Source organism: Rhinatrema bivittatum, chromosome 13 (genome assembly GCF_901001135.1).
Source record: "Rhinatrema bivittatum chromosome 13, aRhiBiv1.1, whole genome shotgun sequence".
Taxonomy (NCBI): Eukaryota; Metazoa; Chordata; class Amphibia; order Gymnophiona; family Rhinatrematidae; genus Rhinatrema; species Rhinatrema bivittatum.
This window is the reverse complement of record NC_042627.1, coordinates 82,488,622-82,510,200: the sequence shown is the minus strand read 5'-3', so window position 1 is coordinate 82,510,200 and position 21,579 is coordinate 82,488,622. Positions and strand designations below refer to the sequence as shown.

Genomic DNA, 21,579 nt, shown 5'->3' with positions numbered 1-21,579 from the left:
AAAGACTCCTCTCCTCTTTATCCCGCTCTTCCCCCCCGCCCGGAGTAAGGACTCCTCTCCTCTTTATCCCGCTCTACCCCACCCCTTCATAAGAACGAAAGATTTACCATACTGGGTCAGGCCAAAGGGCCGTCAGTACCAGTATCGTGTTGCCAACGGTGGCCAATCCAGGTCACAAGTGTCTGGCAAGTACCCAAGCAGTAAATAGATCCCATGCTACTAATGCTTGGTAATAAGTAGTGGCTTTCCTCAAGTAATCAGTGAGTATTGACACTCACTGAGTCAGATGTCATCTCTTTTAATGAGGCTTTGATAAATGTTCTAGATGAAGACAAATCTTCTAGGGTTAGAAAGTGTGGTCCACTGTTTTCTGAGGTGCTTATTGATATTAAAAGGAGCATGAGAAGGGCAGAATGTCATTGGTGTTATCAAGCAGAGTTTATCTTAATTTGTTCTTTGTATAGAGCGAGCTTCACTTCATCCAAGAAGTTATACTATGCAACTTGTCTTTAAATCGACCAAAAAAACGTTTTGATGACATTGTTTGCTTTGCCCCACATCTACTTCTGCTAACAGTAGTCTGGATTGTGAGCTCTTTGCCACATGTTGTTTAGATAAGAGTATTTGTCTCATTCTCTGGGGTGGTTGCCTCCAAGGATCCATATTTGCTGGATTCAGAGGCTTTACAGACTTCTTGGTGAAAGTCTGAGGTAATCACTAGCTCAGAGGTTGCTGACTTTAAAGTCATTTAGACTCTCATTGTGTATTTAATTTCTGTCTGGTATGCTTTTTAATTAGTTTATTAACTCTCTTTCAGGATATCAACACCATCATCATGAATCTATCCCTTACTTAGGGTATTGCTCTGCCTTGTTTTAAGATGACTATGCTCGCACCAGTCTTGAAGTCCAACTTACCATCTGACTCTGTTTGTTTGTGTTTATTTTATTTATTTAAATCTTTTCTATACCGTCGCTAAGTTATATACCATCGCAACGGTTTACATGTAGGCACATTTAATGTAGGTAAATGTATACTATAGTACATTCTAACAGGTGCCGTCAAAGGTTCGGTTACAATATATCATTAGACAAAATAATTTTTAGAGAGGTGGGTCATGATGTACTTTTATGGGTAAACTTCATACATAGTGTTATCAATATGCTAGTTGTGATGTGGGGTTTATAGACTACTCTACTGTATCGTCCTAAGTACTGTGTGTCGGTGCTTATCTGCTTATTCCTGAATAATTTCTATTCTCCCGTCTCCTTGTAAAATGCCTGTTTAAAAAGCCATGTGTTTAAACTTTTCTTAAATGCCTTGAGATCACTTTGTAATCTGATCTCTGGAGGCATTGTGTTGCTAGCTATAGACCTATCTCTAATCTTATTATGGCTAAAGTAATGGAGAAACTAGTTCTTCATGAATTTCATACATGACCATAACATTTTACATGCAGATCAATAAGGTTTCTGTTTCAGTCAGTACAGAAACCCTTTTATTGTCTCTGATTACATTTTGAGTCAGTTGGATTGGGGTAAATCCTTAATTTTGATTTCTAAAGAGGTTAGGACTTTTCAGCTTGGAGAAGAGACGACTGAGGGGGGATATGATAGAGGTGTTTAAATCATGAGAGGTCTAGAACGGGTAGATGTGAATCGGTTATTTACTCTTTCGGATAGTAGAAAGACTAGGGGGCACTCCATGAAGTTAGCATGGGGCACATTTAAAACTGATCGGAGAAAGTTCTTTTTTACTCAACGCACAATTAAACTCTGGAATTTGTTGCCAGAGAATGTGGTTAGTGCAGTTAGTATAGCTGTGTTTAAAAAAGGATTGGATAAGCTCTTGGAGGAGAAGTCCATTACCTGCTATTAATTAAGTTGACTTAGAGAATAGCCACTGCCATTTGCAATGGTTACATGGAATAGACTTAGTTTTTGGGTACTTGCCAGGTTCTTATGGCCTGGATTGGCAACTGTTGGAAACAGGATGCTGGGCTTGATGGACCCTTGGTCTGACCCAGTATGGCATTTTCTTATGTTCTTAAAAGATCAGAGCACAAAACCTCCTTCCATGTATGTGCAGTGTACCATAAGTGTTTTTGTAAGTGCTTTGTGGCACATTATAGGCAGGACAATAATGACACGAGTGGCTTATATAGGCAAGGCCTCTGGTTGCCTGCAATTCCACAGCTGTGGTAAGAGTTTTTCAAATTTGGCCTTTGCTGTAGACTTAGCCAAGCATGACCAAATTGCCACAAAAGACCAGGGACCTTCTCGAAATAAAATACAGTGGTGGCAATATGATAGGTTTCTGCACATTGCCCCCCTCACACCTGCCTGCCCGGAAGGGAAACACAGATACAACTGCCTCTTGCTACTGCTACCACCATCTTATCCCTTACTGGGCATGAGCATTGTGCTATGAACAATGTGATTCAAGGCACGATGCTCAGGCCTGGCAGGCGGGGGAAAGAAGGCGCTGTAAAGCTGCCAGTCTCCTCTTGTTAACTTAGTGGGTAAGGGAATTTGGACACAAAAGGGAGTGACTCAGCAACATGTGGGGTGTGCAGAGGAAATGGAGTTGAACCTACTGTGTGCAATTCTGGTCACCACATCTCAAAAAAGATATAATTGCACTGGAGAGTGCAGAGAAGGGCAACCAAAATAAGTAGCATGGAATGGCTGCCCTATGTGATAAGGCTAAGGAAGTTAGGCCTGTTCGGTTTGGAGAAGAGAACTGAGGGAGAATGTTAGGTCTACAAAATCATGAAAAGACTTGAAAAAGTTAATGTAAATCGGTTATCTACTCTGATAATAGGACTAGGGGGCACTCCATGAAGTTAGCAAGTAGCTCATTTAAAATCGAAGAGGATGTGGTTTCAGTTAGTGTAACTGGGTTTTAAAAAAAGGTTTGGATAAGTTCCTAGAGGAAAAATCCATGAACTGCTACTAATAAGCAATAATAGCTTGATTTAATATTTGGGTACATGCCAGGTACTTGTGACTTGGATTGGCCACTGTTGGAAACAGGATATTGGGCTTGATGGACCCTTGGTCTGATCCAGTATGGCAATTCTTATGTTCTCTTGAGATCTCTGCAGCCTTTGATTGTTTGGGCCATGCTGTTTTTTTACATCGGTTACACTTATTGGGTGTTGGAGGAACAGTGCTTTCTTGGTTTCAGTCCTTTTTATCACTAAGGGCCTCATTTTCCAATATCGCAGTGGTAACGCATGAGGGGGCATGTCCTATGCAAATAAGGCATTTTTCGTGCAGTGAGGAAACATTGCCGCACGCGATGTTTTCGCCATTCGTGGAACTGGAGTCGCAAATCGTGAAAACATCGTGCACCGTGATAAAACAACCAATGAATCATCGCAGTACATGAGTGTCCAGCCAGGAGTATCGCAGTTGACGATATTCCCAGACAGCCCGTTTCAGTATCCTGCAGGCATGGGGAGAGAGAGAGATCCATCCTGATCCTATAACCTTGAACCTTGTGCTATCAAATTCAAAAAGAAACTAAAAACATTCCTGTTCAACCAAGCCTACACAGAATAGATCATCCCTTCCCTCTATTGCTCATACCCCCTAGGTGACCGCCCTTTTCCTTATATTAAGGAATTTAATCACATTGTACATTGTTATCTTCTTGTTATGACCTCTTGTTGATTTCTTGTTTAATCTATTTTCCTTACTGCCCTAGGTTAATCCCCTGCCCAGTTCGCCTTTCCCTGTTGAAATGTATTTCTAAACCTTCTGTTAGTATGTGAACCGGTATGATGTCCCCACTAATACCGGTATATAAAAGTTTCTAAATAAATAAATATAATGCCTATGCCCTAGACAGGTATTTGTATCCCTATGAGAGGCTCACCTAGTAACTCGAGGTGGGGATTAGGTATGAGTGTAGGGGGTTGGGGGCCACTTTCACATTCAACATGAGACCTACGGAAAGAACAGTGGTCTCTAGTGAAGATTTGCTGGCTGTCTGAGTGAGGACACTCACTCCAAGAAAAGATTTGGGCAATGTTCTCTCAACCTAGCTTGATGGACACTCTAAGAACATAAGAACATAAGAAATTGCCATGCTGGGTCAGACCAAGGGTCCATCAAGCCCAGCATCCTGTTTCCAACAGAGGGCCAAACCAGGCCACAAGAACCTGGCAATTACCCAAACACCTAGAAGATCCCATGCTACTGATGCAATTAATAGCAGTGACTATTCCCTAAGTAAACTTGATTAATAGCAGTTAATGGACTTCTCTTCCAAGAACTTATCCAAACCGTTTTTGAACCCAGCTACACTAACTGCACTAACCACATCCTCTGGCAACAAATTCCAGAGATTTATTGTGCGTTGAGTGAAAAAGAATTTTCTCCGATTAGTCTTAAATGTGCTACTTGCTAACTTCATGGAATGCCCCCTAGTCCTTCTATTATTCGAAAGTGTAAATAACCGAGTCACATCTACTCATTCAAGACCTCTCATGATCTTAAAGACCTCTATGATATCCCCCCTCAGCCGTCTCTTCTCCAAGCTGAACAGCCCTAACCTCTTCAGCCTTTCCTCATAGGGGAGCTGTTCCATCCCCTTTATCATTTTGGTTGCCCTTCTCTGTACCTTCTCCATTGCAACTATATCTTTTTTGAGATACGGCGACCAGAATTGTACACAGTATTAAAGGTGTGGTCTCACCATGGAGCGATATAGAGGCATTATGACATTTTCCGTTTTATTAACCATTCCCTTCCTAATAATTCCTAACATTTTATTTGCTTTTTTGACTGCTGCAGCACACTGAGCTGACTATTTCAATGTATTATCTACTATGACGCCTAGATCTCTTTCTTGGGTGGTAGCTCCTAATATGGAACCTAACATCGTGTAACTACAGCTAGGGTTATTTTTCCCTATATGCAACACCTTGCACTTGTCCACATTAAATTTAATCTGCCATTTGGATGCCCAATCTTCCAGTCTTGCAAGGTCCTCCTGTAATGTATCACAGTCTGCTTGTGATTTAACTACTCTGAATAATTTTGTATCATCTGCAAATTTGATAACGTCACTCATCGTATTCCTTTCCAGATCATTGATATATATATTGAAAAGCACCGGTCCAAGTACAGATCCCTGAGGCACTCCACTGTTTACCCTTTTCCACTGAGAAAATTGACCATTTAGTCCTACTCTCTGTTTCCTGTCTTTTAACCAGTTTGTAATCCACGAAAGGACATCGCCTCCTATCCCATGACTTTTTAGTTTTCGTAGAAGCCTCTCATGAGGGACTTTGTCAAACGCCTTCTGAAAATCCAAATACACTACATCTACCGGTTCACCTTTATCCACATGTTTATTAACCCCTTCAAAAAAATGAAGCAGGTTTGTTAAGCAAGACTTCCCTTGGGTAAATCCATGTTGACTGTGTCCCATTAAATCATGTCTTTCTATATGCTCTACAATTTTGATCTTGAGGATAGTTTCCACTATTTTTCCCGGCACTGAAGTCAGGCTCACTGGTCTATAGTTACCCGGATCACCCCTGGAGCCTTTTTTAAATATTGGGGTTACATTGGCCACCCTCCAGTCTTCAGGTACAATGGGCAACAACAAGCTAGGTGGAGAGAATGTTGCCCAAATCTCTTCTTGGAGTGAGTTTCCTCACTCCGGCCAGCAAATCTTCACTAGAGACCACTGTTCTTTCCGTAGGTCTCATGTTGAATGTGAAAGTGGCCCACAACCCCCTACGCTCATACCTAATCCCCACCTCGAGTTACTAGGTGGCCCTCCCATAGGGATACAAATACCTGTCTAGGGCATAGGCATTTTAGGAAGTCTCTCTCCCTCTCTCCCTCTGCAGGATACTGAAACGGGCTGTCTGGGAATATCGTCAACCGCGATACTCCTTTACCGGCCTGTAGCGCACAACGTATCGCGAATGAAAGGGTTGTAGCTATTGGCCGCGTTAGGAGCCGTGCTACCACTGCGGCCATTTCGCCGCACACGATAACTTTACATAAACTCCGCCCCAACTCCACCCCCTGAATACTAAATTAAGAATTTGCATTTGCAAATCGCGTTAACTGCTGTTAGCGCGATTTGCGAATTTATCTCCTGCGGTAACTGCTTGGAAAATGACCCCCTAAGTCAGTTCTCTGTTAAGGCTGGGGCTTATTGCTCTTCATGGAAGACAATTGTTAAAAGATTACTACAAGGGTCTGCACTTTGCTCCATGTTGTTCAAGCTGTACATGCTGCCTTTATGTGATATTTTAGCATCTCAGGTGGAGGAATTTAAAATCTACATAGATATGTATAGTCTTTCCCCTTCCCTTACAGCTGAAGCCATAGTTAAATGCTTGTTGGCAATTAAATCCTGGTTGGCCCAGTATGATCTTTGCTTAAATCAGTCATTGGATTGTAAGTCTTCATTGCCATACTGTTTGAGCTGTGTTACAGTGGAGGGAATACTTACCTTTTCTGACATTGTGCGGGATCTGTTTGTTTGTTAGATTCCACCTTCTCACGTAAGTCCCAGTTTCAGGCTATTGTCATTTGTGAAACTTGGAATAATTCGCCCTTTAAAGGTTGTTGCTGGCTTCTGAATTTAGAACAGTTATTCAAGCCTTTATCTTATCGACCATTGATTACTGTAACTTTTCATATATAGGCATACCAAAGTATGATGCATTCTTTACAAATACAGAATATGGCAGCACGTTTATTGGTTCTTTGCTCAGTAAGATCTCATCACCCCAATGCTCCAGCAATTCATTGGCTCCTCATTACTCTAAGGTTGTGTCCTTAGAATTTACTGTAAATCACTTTTTATTTATTTAAAAACTTTTTTATACCGGCATTCGTAGGACACATCATGTCGGTTTACAAAAAACTGAGAAGGAGAGGAAATTACAATGAACAGGGGAGGGGATAACTGGGTGAATACACAAGTATAAGAGAGTATAGCGATACAACTATTTGCATTCGATTAGGATTAGATATGCAAATGAACTAATATACAATGTTACATGGCATGTGCATTTGATACATTTAGCATATGGAACTTATTTACAGTGAAACATGGCATGTGCACTAGATATACAGGGATGGTTGCGGGGTGCAGGGGGGGTGGGGAGGGTTCTGGGGTGGTTGATGAGGATCAGGTAAGAGGATATAGGGTAGGGTGGGATTGAGGTGAATCATGGGAAAATCTGTTAGGATCGGGTGGAATTAGGGTATGCTTGTTTAAAGAGCCATGTCTTGATTCCTTTTTTGAAATGGCTCAGGGACGGTTCTAAGCGGAGATTGACGGGTAGGGAGTTCCAGAGGGTAGGGTGATGGCTCCGTTTTCCTGGTCAACACACCTTCTGGTTATGTTCCTTCACATATCTTAAGGTCTGCTGAAAAGAGCTTTTTAATGACTCCTGCACCTAAAAATATAAAACTTCCCGTTCCCTGTACGTACCCAGATCAGTCCAGGGTGGTGGAGAGGACATTTGGAGAGTCCGCTTGATCTGTTTACTATAATTATTCTGAAGAATGGCACAGTTTATAATCAGTCTTTCAAGAAAGGTTCCAAATTTGGTTATGGTTCTCGATTATTCATTTCCTCTTTCCTCTACTCATTTGGGTGATATTATAGTGTTGGGCTATTAAAAGTTTTTTGACTAATTTCTGCTTGGTTACTGAGTAATACTGAGACTGCAGGTGGCACACCAGGTTAAGAGATGGTGGCTGAAACGTTTTCTGTCTCCATCTGCTGGAAGGGAGGCAAAACCCAGGACTCTGGACTGATCTTTGGTACTATAGGAACAAAAATTAGCAGGTAAGAACCAATTTTCCTGTTACCCGTATGTGGGTCTTCTCTGCCATTGGTCCTGTTCTATGGAATCAACTGCTCAAGGAGTTGCGGGATATGGTTTATAAATTGTTTAAGAACCATTAGACACATGTTTTCCAACTGGCCTTTTCTTGACCTATTGTATGTGTTTTGTTTTTTTTTAAATTTTTATATTGAACAGTTTATATTGGTTTTTATTCTTATGCTGCTTGTTTTGGCAGTTCACATTTTTGTTTATGTATTACTATAAACCAATTAGCATGGTTGTCCTTATAGGCGTATATAAAACTTTTTAATAAGTCCACCTGGTCAATAAGTTTCCTAACATGTAGCTAGATGGACTCAGGACCAGTGGGTTATGCTTGGCTGCCAGCAGATGGAGACTGAATCAGATATTAAAGTTGATGTCAACCTAGATACACTCCTGCAGTGACCTCAGCCCTTCAGTATTTCTCGGTCTCCAGCAGATGGTGGATGTACATCTCCCTATGGGGATTGCTGTACCTTTTTTGGAAGGAGAAATTCTACATTTAAACTGGAGAAAAAAACTGAGCTCTGCTCTCCTGCAGTGATAACTGGGGGAGGGACCTTTAGGTGAGAATTCCTGAGGTGATTTCTGAGATCCCTCAGAGGTGTGCCTTGGTCTGGTAGCTGGTTCCTGGCGTGGACTTTTACTGCTTAAGCAGCTGAAAGGCAGCGGGTGCAGTGAGTGGGGCAGTGATGGCCAAAGCCCTCTCCCCTCTCAGCCAGAGACTGCCTCGGTACTTAGCTGGTAAATGCTGAGCCCAGGTAAAGTTTCTCTTGTTTTTTTTTTTTTAAAGGTTTACCTCATATTTATTTATTTAAGAGCTTTTATATACCGCTGTTCATGTACTGGTACATATCACGTCAGTTTTGTGATGTGTACCAGATGTCTCCGAATCACCTCATGATTCGGAGACATTTGGAGGGATTTCGGTAAGACTTCCTCTGGTCTCCTAGCTCGGCGTGCCGTACAGATTACTTTCCCAATTCTGTTGGGGTAAGGGGAAGTGGGCTGCCAAGTGGGTTTAGTGGGCCCCCTGGTGGGCTAGGCCCAGCTTTGGTTGGCACACTGCATGGTAGGCCACTGGCGGCATTTTGTGTGTGCTGTATTGCTCTCCATAGATCGTCAGTATGTGCAGTGCATCGGCTCTGTTCACATCACACACGTACATACGCACATGACCTACTATGCACAGAAAACAGGTAAAGCCGAGCGCGTGGGCTGTGCATGCGCCTCACTGCGTTCTGCCTAGGCACCTGAAATCTGTGCACACAAAGTTTTAAGCGTGAGCCGACAGAACACAGTTGCCACCGCCAATGGCTTTGGCAGCCAAGAAACATAAGCGCCTTTCTCTCTGCACTGCTTGTCATATTAGGGCTTCATGGTCTAACCTGGATTCTAACTTATGTCAGCTCGGTGAGAGAGCCCAGGGAGATTTGACCTCCCCGGTCTTTAAGCCCAGCACCTCCCATTCAGAGGATTGGTTAGCCACAGCCTTAAGTGGAAGTACCCTGGATCTGAGTAACCCCCGGGACTGGGCAACCATGGGAGATGGAACTTCAGCGGCACCTACCCCAGTACCTCCTGGGCTAGGCATGTACCCGGCTGCCTTCTCTTGGGTGGAATTTTTTCAGGGTCTTCAAGCCTATGTACAAGCACAGTCTACCTCACTTGCCCCTGTCCGGACAGAACTCAGCTGGTAAGCCCTCCCTCTCCCAGTCCTATTGGCAGACATCGAGGCATGCCTCGCTTCACCAAGGGTATTCCTGGCAGGGACCCGGATGCCATGGACGGATACAGATTCCTTGGAAGATGGGGAAATTCCCACTGGTTTAGAATTCTTTCAGTCCATGTTATGGCTTTTTCTTAGACAAGAATTGCTGGCCCTGGTTTCCCTGAACCTGAAGATGCTGGGAGTTCCTGGGGCAGATTCTATGACACAACCAAAGAAGAACTCCATTTCTCCATTTTGATTTTCCTACGGAAATCCTCTTGCTACTTTCCAATACTGAAAGCCATCCAGGCTTTCAGTATTGGAAAGTAGCAAGAGGATGCCGCAGAAGCAAGTTTTAAAGGGGGATGAGCATTAGCTCTATACCCACTGGATCCGGCAGCGAGAGAACATTTGCGTTTCCCTAAAGTGGATGTGCTGTCTAAGTGAACAACTATCCCAGTGGAGGGAGGAATGGCCTTAAAGGATGCGCACGATAGACAGATGGAGTCCATCCTTAAACAGGCCTTTGATGCCGTGGCAATGACCTTACAGATTGCTTCTTCATGTGCCATGGTAGCTTGTTCGTGCCTACTCTTTCAGGAGGTGGATGACTTGGGGGTGAATTCCAGCATGGTTATGGACCCACTGTCTCCTTTTTAGCTGATGAGGGCTCTGATCTGGTCCATACTTTGGCTAGAGGAGTGGCCTCAGTAGTGGTGACTAGAAGTCGGCAATTGCTGTGGAATTGTTCAGACGTAACCTCCAAGGCAAATCTTACAAAGATGCCCTTTTCGGAAGCAAATTGGAAAAGCTGGCCAGTAAATGGGGTGAATCTCCAGTTCCCCAGCTACCAGAAGATAAGAGCAGTTTCAGCACCCCTTGCCTATGAGGGGGTCGATCCAGGGGCTCCCAACGCTTTCGCCCCTACAGAAAGTCGACATTTCAGAGGCTTTGGCCCTTTTGGGAGGTCTCAGTCCTTTCATAGTTGACAGCTGAAGAGAGGGGCAGGCTCGGGTTTAGGTTCATCTGGAACCCCCAAATAAAAATTTGCTGACCCACCCTCAGAATCATAGGGGGTAAACTGTCCCTCTTCTACCAGAGAAGGGTAGAGATCACTTCGGACAAATGAGTATTGGAGGTCATACGAGAGAGATGTGCTAGAATTTCACAGCACTCCTCGGGACATATTCATGATGTCTCATTGCCACTCCCAGCACAAGAAGTAGGCAGCGGAGACTACTCTTTTTTTAAGGCTGCTCAGGATAAGGGCTTTAATCCCAGTACCTGCACCCCAGGAAAATCAGGGTGGTCCATCTATTTCATCGTACCCAAGAAGGAAGGTTCCTTCACCCCATCCTGGAGCTCAAGTGTCAACCGACATCTACGAGTGAATCATTTCAACATAGAAACCATATGCTCAGTGATAATGGCCATACAATTGAGAGAGTTCTTAAACCTCCCTGGACCTATCCAGTCTCAAGACTATTCAATTCGCCTCTACTTACTGATGAGAGTATGCTGTCGGCTCCAGTGGTGGCTACAGGAAGCTTATCTGAACAGGGGTGCACCCCCGTCCTCTCCGAACTGGCTGGTCCTCACAACAGATGTGAGCCTCCAGGGCTGGGGAGCTCACTATTGGGAACTGATGGTCCAGAGATGTTGGCCCGAGGAAGAGGCCCTCTGGAACATCAACTGCCTGGAAGCCCAGGCAGTCGGATTGACATGTCTACAATTCAGCCATAGACTCGAGTCAAGCAGTCCATGTAACATCTGACAATGCAACAATGGTAGCCTACATCAACCGCCAGGGTGGAACCAAAAGCCAGCAAGTATTACAGGAGATGTTTTTCCGCCCATTCCATAAGGAGATCTATCTACAGATCTCAGCCTCCCCCCAATTCAGGAAAAGACAATGTCAGAGCAGAACTTCTAAGCAGGGAGATTCTGGATCCAGGAGAGCAGGTATTGTCTACCAAAGCCTATCAGCTGATGATAGATCACTGGGGTCTCCCATCCATCGACCTGCTGGCCACATCCCACAATGCGAAGGTTCCCAGATTCTTCAGTTGCAGAAGAGATCAGTGGTCCCTGGGGATCAACACTTCTTTGTGCATTGAGTGAAAGAATCTTCTCAGATTTTTTTTTTGTTTTAAATCTGCTACTTGAAAACTTCATGAAGTGTCCCCTAATCTTTGTAATTTTTGAAAGTTTACTCTTTCTAATCCACTCATGATTTTATAGACTATCGTATCGCCCTTCAGGCATCTTTTCTCCAAGCTGAACAGCCCTAACCTCTTTAGTCTTTCCTCATAGGGGAGCTGTTCCATTCCCTTTATCATCTTGGTCATCCTTCTCTGTACCTTTTTCAGTTCAACTGTCTTGTGTCCTTTTTTTTTTTTGTTTTGTTTTTTTTGAGACGCAGTGACCAGAATACAATACTCTAGGTGTGGTCTCATCATGGAATGATAGAGGTGTTATGACATTTTCTATTGTTTTTCTATTCCTTTCCTAATTCCTAACATTGTTTGCTTTTTTTTTTTTACTGCTGCCATACATTGAGTTGAGGATTTAAAGGTATTAGAAATGACAGCAGAAGACCAAACGGCCCATACAGTCTGCCCAGCAAGCTTCACACTTTTTTTTTCTCATACTTATCTGTTACTCTTGGCACTTAGTAACCTTTATTTATTCTATTTCCCTTCCACCCCCACCATTATGTAGAGAGCAGTGTTGGAACTGCATCTAAGTGAAATTTATTTTATTTAATGGTTTTTATATACCGCCGCTCATCAGATATCACGTCGGTGTACATAGAACAAAAATCCGCAATTGCGTTGTACATAAAACAGTAAGAAAACATCTTAGAAACTATACATTATATATATATCAATAATATTATATAAAATAGTTGTAGTACAATTAATTATAGAATCAAGGGAGAATTGTAGGGGGGGAAAAGGAGAGGGGGTATGAGTTTAAATAGGGAAAAAAGAGAAAAAGGTAAAGGAGGAAGGGATTATATACATGTAAGGCTGTTAAATACAGCAAATTCTTCGGTTTTATAAAAAGCAAAAAAGGTGCTAGGAAAAAGAGGTAAGAGAAATATTTAGCTTAATTAGTTAGGGGTATTAACTACCGCAGTAAGCAAGCTATACCCATGCTTATCTGTTTATCCAGACTATGTAATTCAGTCCTTGTCGGTTGTTGCCTGAACATAGATCCATGTTTCTTCATTCCCCCTGCCGTCGAAGCAGAGAGCTATGCTGGCTTTGCATTGAAAGTGAAGTATCAGGCTTATTTGGTTTGAGGTAGTAACCGCCGTAACAAGCAAGCTACTCCCTGCTTTTTTGTGAATGCAAATCCTTTTTTCCACATTTCTTCATTGCTGCTGAAGCTTAGAGCAATGTTGTAGTCGCATTAACTGTGTGTGTGTTTATTGAATAAGGGTATTATCGCCAGGTAGTAGCTGTCGTTCCTGTGAGCCACCCACTCTTCATTCACATCCTCTAGACTTTATGGATCCACAGTGTTTATCCCATGCCCCTTTGAAATCCTTTACAGTTTTGGTCTTCACCACTTCCTCCGGAAGGTCATTCCAGGCATCCACCACCCTCTCCATGAAGAAATACTTCCTGACATTGGTTCTGAGTCTTCCTCCCTGGAGTTTTAAATCGTGACCCCTGGTTCTGCTGGGTTTTTTTTCCCAACTGAAAAGGTTTGTCGTTATCTTTGGATCATTACAACCTTTCAATTATCTGAAAGTCTGTATTATATCACCTCTGCTCCTCCTTTCCTCTAGGGTGTACATATTTAGATTCTTCAATCTCTCCTTATAAGTCATTCGATGAAGACCATCCACATTTTTGGTTGCCCTTCTCTGGACCGCCTCCATCCTGTCTGTCTCTTCGGTGATACGGTCTCCAGAACTGAGCGCAGTACTCCAGGTGAGGCCTAACAAAGGACCTGAACAAGGGGAATATCACTTCCCTTTTCTTACTCGATATTCCTCTCTCTATGCAGCCCAGCATTCTTCTGGCTTTAGCTATAGTCACATTGTTTTGCCAACTTCAGATCGTTAGCCACTATCACCCCAAGGTCTCTCTCCTGCTCCGTGCACATCAGCCCTTCACCCCCCATCAAATACAGTTCTTCCGTATTTCCACACCCCATATGCATGACTCTGCACTTCTTCGCATTGACTCTCAGCTGCCATATCTTCGACCACTCTTCCAGCTTCTTTAAATCTTGTCTCATTCTCTCCACTCCTTCTGGCGTGTCCACTCTGTTGCAGATCTTAGTGTCATCCGCAAACAGACAAATCTTACCTTCTATCCCGTTCGCTATGTCGCTCACATAGATATTGACAGGACCGGTCCCAACACCGATCCTTGCGACACTCCGCTCAACACGCTGTCTCTTCAGAGTAAGTTCCATTTATCACACATTGTCTTCTGCCCATCAACCAGTTTGTAATCCAGGCCACCACCTCGGCACTCATTCCTAAGCTTCTCATTTTATTCCCCAGCCTCCTGTGCGGGACCGTATCAAAAGCTTTGCTGAAATCCAAGTAGATGACGTTGAGTGCTCTTCTTTGATCCAACTCCCTATCACCCAGTCGAAAAAGTCAATCAGATTTCTGACAGGATCTTCCCCTGGTGAATCCATGCTGCCTCTGGTCCAGCAATTCTCCTGACTGTAGATAGTTCACTATTCTTTCTTTCAGCAGCGTCTCCATCACTTTTCCCACCACTGAGGTGATGCTAACCGGTCTGTAGTTACCAGCCTCTTCTCTGTTTCCACTCTTGTGAAGCAGGACCGGCACCACTCCCGTTTCTAGGGATCTATTGAACAGATCACACAGCGGTCCCGCCAGCACGTCTCTGAGCTCCCTCGGTATCCTGGGATGAACCTCATCGGGCCCCATGGCTTTGTCCACTTTCAGTTTCCCCAGCTCTTCCCACACATTCTCCACTGTAAATGGAGTTACATCTACTCCAGTTTCTTGCTAACTAGTGACGGTCCTTCTCCTGGGTCCTCTTTAGTGAACACCGAACTGAAGTATTTGTTTAATATTTCTGCCATTTCTTCATCTCTCTCTACACATTGATCCTTTTCACTTTTCAATTTATTTAAGGCTTTTATATACAAACTTTCTTGATACAGATCAAATCAACTCGGTTTACATCGAACTAAGCAGAACTATAACCAACCATACAACAAATGACATTTTGAAGGAGCATAAAAGTTACATTATAACAAGGTTGCCTTAACTGGGAGAAGGAAAAAAGAGGGGGAGAACGAAGATAAATTACTATATACAATGGAGTATGTGAGGGAGGCAGGGGGCCGAACCTCATGATGACTTGTGAGCATGATTAGCGTTTATTTACATAAGCGATATAATTCTAAATCGGGCTGTTGGGCTAGTGGCGGGGAAAGCTCGGCAGAATAGCCATGTTTTTAGTTTCTTTTTAAAAGTTAGACAGGTTTCCTGCCTGAGGTCCGGAGGTATGGCGTTCCAGATGGAGGGTCCTGTGATAGAGAATGTCCTGTCTCTGATGTTTGAGTGGTGTACAATTTTGATTGGGGGAACATGTAAGGATCCCTTGTAGGCATCTCTTAAGGGTCTGGTCGTCTAGTGCAATTTGAGAGGGTGTGAAAGATCTAATGGAGTCTGGTGAATATTTTTGTGGATAATTGTCAGTGATTTATGAAGGATCCTGAAGTTTACTGGGAGCCAGTGAAGATCTTTTAGGATGAGGGAGATATGCGGTCTCCGATTAGTATTTGTTAAAATTCTCGCTGCTGCATTTTGGAGCAACTGGAGAGGTTTTATAGTAGAAGTCGGTAGACCTTGCAAGATGGAGTTGCAGTAGTCTATCTTGGAGAAAAGAATGGCTTGAAGGACAGATCTGAAATCGTAATGGAATAGGAGCGGTTTGAGTTTTTTTGAGTACTTGTAGCTTGTAGAAGCACTCCTTTGTTGTATGTTTTGTAAACTGCTTTAAGTTCAAGTGACTATTATAACTCCAAGATCACGGGCATGGGATATTTGTATGTTAGAATGCAGTTGGTTATGAAAGGGACTGCCTTCTGGGGTGATTAGCAGTAGTTCAGTCTTGGAAGTGTTGAGCACCAGGTTAACGCTTGAAAGGTGATGGTTGATCGTTTGTAAATGAGAGTTCCATAATTTGAGTGAGTCCAGTGACCTGGATATGGGGATTAAAATTTGTACATTATTGGCATATATATATAGAACTTAAGTTTCAGATTTGAGAGGACATGGCAGAGAGGGAGTATGTAGATGTTAAACAGGGTGGGCGATAAGGAGGAGCCCTGAGGAACTCCGAATGGGGTGTTAGTATGAGAGGATTCCTTGTTGGTTTTAACCTTATAGCCCCTGTTGCTAAGGAAGGAGTCGAACCATCTGAGAGCTGATCCTGCAATCAATACCTATATCTGATAGCCGGTTTAGTAGGGTATTGTGATTTACAGTATCGAAAGCTGCGGAGATGTCAAGAAGGGCTAGAAGGAATGATTGACCTTTGTCAAAACCGATGTAAATTTGATCAAGGAGTGAGATGAGGAGGGTTTTGGTATTGTGTTCTTTTCGGAAACCGTATTGTGACGGGTGTAGAATATTATGGTCCTCCAGGTAGTCTGAAAGCTGCTTATTTACAATTTTCTCCATGATCTTGGCTATAAACGAGAGATTTGAAATGGGGCGGTAGTTGAGGTCATCCGGATCCAGGTTCGGTTTTTTGAGTGGGTTTAAGTGTGGCCGCTTTGAGAGCATCTGGGAATATTCCTTGTGAGAGGGAACAGTTGATAATATCGGCTAGATATTTGGAGATGTATTCTGGTATGAGAACCAGGAATTTGGAGGGGATTTGGTCCAGCGGGTGGGTCGAAGGTTTCATTCTTTTTATCAGATTTTCCACCTCTATAGTGTGGATAGGATTAAAGGATTCCAAGCTTATGTCTGTGTTTGGTCAGTGGAGGGTATCCGGAGGCAGTGAGTTTGGGTTGGTAGGTAATTTAGCTAGTGTTTGAGATTTTGTTCTGAAAGAATAAGGCCAGATCATTGGCTTTCGATTGGGCTGTATCGTCTGGAATAGTAGGGGGAGCAGTTTTGGTGAGTTCCGATACGTACGAGAAAAGAGCCTTCGGGTCGAATATCATATCGTGGATACGGTGGGCATAGAAATCTTTTTGTTCGAAGCGTTGTCGTTCTGTAATGATGGAGGGCGGCTTTATATATGGTTAGAGAATGGGGGTTGGGGTTCTTCCTCCATTCTTTTTCTTTCCGTCTTAGGTTTTGCTTCAGGGTATGGAGCTCCTTAGAGAACCATGGCTGTTTATTTTTTCAAGAAGGATCTATAGTTTTTTTTGGTTTTTTTTTTTTTTTTTAAAGACAGTGTGCATAAAATTATTGGCTATCATTTCAGTAATAGTTTGCCAAGAGGTAATAGCAGAGTTGGGGTTAGATCCAGATTAGGAAGTTCTTTGATTAGGGAGTTGCCGAGGTCTTCTGAAGGACATGGTTTCCTGTAGTGCAAAGTGGTCGCCTGATGGGGAGCAGAAAATCCTGTCAATGACTTGATGGTGGAGGTGATCATGAAATGGTCTGACCATGGAACCGGGAGGCATAGAGGGGGTGAAAGTGGAATGAGGTTGGAATTTGTGAAGATAAGGTCAAGAGTATGACCTGCTTTGTGTAGGTTGGTTGATGTGTTTGAAGCCCATGTCTGAAAGGGCTGATAGGAAGGCTTCGCAGTTAGAAGACTGAGGATTGGCATCGATATGAAAATTGAAATCTCCAAGGATTATGGCTGGATAATCTAGTTTTACGTATTTTGCTATGATTTCCACCATAGGGGAGGTGTCTTGTTCTAAAAGTCTGGGGGGAGCGTAAGTGAGGAGGATTTGGAGCGACTTAGATTTGAAAAAGCCTATCTCCAGTTTGGGAATTGTATTGATAGATTGAAGAGTGAGGTTGAAAGATTTTTTGGCAGCTATGAGGAGACCTCCCCCTTTTTCTTTTTTTCTGGGTAAGGAGAAGATATCATATCTGTGTAGGAAGTTGATTGATTAAGACTGTCTGACTTCAGCCAGGTCTCCGTGATGGCACAGATGTCTGGTTTGGCATCGAGCAGATAGTCGTGAAGTATGTGAGTTTTTTTGGTAATTGACTGGGCATTGAAAAGTGTTAAGGTGAAGAGGGCCAGACCCAGTAATTGCGTAAAGGGAGAGATCATCACCGGAGTTAGATTTCTGCGAGTTATGGGTTGATAACGTAACAAAGGCTTCGTCTTGAAGCAGATGTTGTGGTGCAATGTGTGTATCCAGTATGCAAACATCATGATGGGACTAAAGAGAACCCTTTGATGGGATTTGCCAGCAGATGATATTGTAAGACGTAAAGGAAATGAAGACTTGAAGTATTCTTTGAGGGAAAATGATTAAAGTATATGGCGGTGCTGATTTTTTAGCTGAATGAATGGTGGGGAGGCTAGATTATACTGAGTTAGCTGATTGAAATCGTGGGATGGCTGGATGAGTGCTGAGGGTGTCCGGAAAATGCTAGGGAGGACCTGTTAGGTGTGTGTAGGATTTTCAAAAAGGATAGTATATAGTGGCTGCCACTTCAAGGTTCTGGTGCGCACAAAGGGGCTGGCCCCTTTGTCACACTCCTTAGGCGCGCGACACCTAAGGAGCGTGACAATTTCACTATACCACTTAGAACTTTTCTCCTTTCTCTGATGTATCTGAAAAATGTTTTGTCACCTCTTTATTTCTTTTGCATTCCTTTCTTCCGCTTGACTTTTTGCTGTTTTGATTACTTTCTTCGTCTCTCTGTTGTACCAGATATTCTTCTCTGTGCTCCTCCCTTTGGGATCCTTTATATTTCTTGAATGCTGTTCTTTTAGCTTTTATTTTGTCAGCCACCTCCTTTGAGAACCAGATAGGTTTCATTTTCCTTTTGCTTTTCTTTACTTTTCTGACATATAGATTAGTTGCCTTGATTGCTCCTTTTTAGATTGGTCCACAGTTGATCCATATCTTTCACGTTCTTCCTTCAGGTACGTCCGTGTTTTTGAACTGCAAAACTCGGGTCTTCGTGCTTCTTCTACATATCCTGGTGTGATATGAAACCATACAGTTTGATCACTGGTGCTGAGGTGGGCACCCACCTGGACATCAGAGACATTATCTCCATTTGTGAGCACTAAATTGAGTATTGTCCATGGTAACTCCTAATGTAGAACCTAACATTGTGTAACTACAGTGTGGATTACTTTTCTGGATAACAATCACTTTGTACTTGCCCACATTAAATTTCATCTGCCATTTAAATGCCCAATCTTTCAGTCTTGTAAGGTCTTCCTGCAGTTGATCACAATCCACTTGTGATTTAACAGCTCAATTTTATCTACAAATTTGATCACCTCACTTGTCATTCCTCTTTCCAGAATATATTAAAGCACTGGTCCTAATACAGGTCCCTGAGGCATTCCACATTTTACCTTTCTCCACTGAGAAAACTGACCATTTTAACCAGTTTGGAGTCCACAATGGGACATTACCTCCTCCCCATGACTCTTTAATTTTGTTAGGAGTCTCATGTGAGATTTTCAGAAGACATTTGACAAACTATTTTTATATGCTGATATTCGTGGTAACATCATACCAGTTCACAACATGTTGGTAACACAAAATTAGTTAAGATACATCAAAAGTAGTAAAATCTACTACCATGGAACATCCAGAAAACATTTGCCCAAATACAAGAAGAGATCATACAATATAAATTCAAAGTCCCCCCATCTATCTTGGGAGAAACAAGAAGAAAGAATGAAGAGAAAATAAAAAAAATAGATAGATTCTTCATATAGATAGATTCTTTATATGTATATATAAACATTATTTAACCCCAAAGCCTTTATCCTGAAGACATTTCCAGGTGTAAAGGGTCTAAGAAAATGAACCTATCTTGGTCTGTCACAATATCTTACACAAAAAGGTTGCTTCCAGAGAGTGCACTTTCTGTTTGATGTAAAGAATCTCTCCTCCTCCTCCTCGTCTGGGTTTCCTTACCCATCATTCTCAGGAGGCCATGAGAGACTTCAGGAAATCGAAATGTTGTGGGATAGGAAGCCGTGCCCTATCCTGGACTGACAACTGGTTAAAAAGACTAAATGGTTGGCGTGCCCTAAAGGTCTCTATTGGGATTCATAAATGATTGGAAAAGGGCACAAGTTTGAGGTCATCAGATTTGCAGATGACACAACTCTTCAAATTTGTTAAATCAGTGGCTTGTAAGGAACTGCAGAAGGACTGTGTGATCCTAGGAGACTAGGCAATCGAATGGCAGATGAAATTTAATGTGGAAAAGCAGTGGTGCACATGGGGAAGAGTAATCCCAACTACAGGAACTCGACGCTGCGTTCTGTATTGGAGTCTTTGTGGGCAGTGCATTAAAATCCTCGGCTGTGTGTGTGCTCCTGGTCAAAATAACATGTTAGGAGTGATCTGAAAAGGAATGGAGAATAAAATGAAAAATAGCATATTGCTTGTGTAGCGAGCCATGATGTGACTGCTTGTTCTGGGTGCCCCATCTCAGGAAAAGGTGCAGAGGGCAACACAAATTATAAAGGGGCTGGAAAATCTCTCTTATGATAAGTTATGCAGGCGAGGGCTCTCAACAGAAGGAAACTTAGAAGCTTCTAAAATCATGAGGGGTGGAACAGGTAAATAAAAGATGGTTATTTACCCTTTCAAATAATGCGAAAACAAGGGGACACTCCATGAAACTACCAAGCAGCAGATTGTGAAAAGGATCGTTTTGCTTGGTAGAATCTCTTGCCAATGGATGTGGTCAAGGCAACTTGTGCAGTGGAGGTCCCAAGAGACTGGGAAAAGTCCATAACACATTATTAGCCAGATGGATCCCTGGGAGTGAGTAACAGGAATTAGATCTGGGTTCTTGGGACCCAAATTGGCCACTGTCAGATACAAAAAGCTGGGCTTGATGGACCTTGGTCTGACCCAGCCCCCCCCCCCCCCCAGGGTAAATGACTCCTCTCCTTTGCCTCTCTACTACCCCTCGTGTCCCCACCCCACGCCTTTCAGGGTAATGATTCATCTTTTCCCCCATTACCTCTCCTTTCTCTCTCTCAAATTTCTGAATGAAGGCTCCACTTTCCTGGGATATCAAATTCTCTTCCTTTTTTCCCCCTCCCTTCTCCTGGGGTAATGACTGTTTTGTCTCTTCTCTCTTTGGCAGATGCTGATAACTATGAGCCACAGATCCTGAAGGCTGGTGCAGCGGCAAGCAGTGGAGATCGCTGGGAAGGAGAAGATGAAGATGAGGATGTCAAGGTAAAATCAGGGAGAGACCCCTGGCTTAATGGATCATCCTCCAGTCCACATGCACTGTAGCTATAGACTGGATGAGGGGCCTGCAGCCTAATGTGAGAAGGGAAGATCTTGCGCCAGGAAAGGAAAACTTGGTGCCTGCAGCCTGACACTGCATTCGTCGTGATCCGAAGCCTGCACTAGGCATGGGAAATGTAGAGCACATCTCGAGTTTCCTGGGTAAATGAGAAACCCTTTTAAGTACAAAGCCAGTGAGGGTTCCAAGTAGTTGAGGGATGATTGCTTCAAATCGGGATGGAATTGGCTTAGGTAGGTGCATTTCTGGGATGGCAGCAGCACTGTTATTGTCAAGTAACATGTGAAACTCTGCTTTCTGCATGCTGGATGAAGATGAGGGGAGCTCCTGTCCTTTTATTGTTGTGCAGTTGGAGAATGCATCCTTGTGTCCTAACACACAATAAAGTAGGGCTGTGCTTCTGGAGAGTTCTGCATATAACACAACATCTGATCATATCTGCTTGTGGTCCACTTGTCAATCAGCTTTGTCTAGGAGTTTTCTGTAAGCCTTTAAGAATCTTCTAGGCGCTTACGTTTTCCTTTGGAAAGATTATTT

At 43.1% G+C, this 21,579-nt stretch overlaps 1 protein-coding gene across 1 annotated transcript in view; it reads left to right on the top strand.

The window, feature by feature from the left end:
• Nucleotides 1–21,579, top strand: part of EIF3J (eukaryotic translation initiation factor 3 subunit J) — a 54,603-nt gene that overhangs the window by 505 nt on the left and 32,519 nt on the right. The window contains exon 2 of the mRNA XM_029574776.1: nucleotides 20,875–20,969. Coding sequence (XP_029430636.1) covers nucleotides 20,875–20,969 — 95 coding nt within the window. The remainder of the gene's footprint in view (nucleotides 1–20,874; nucleotides 20,970–21,579) is intronic.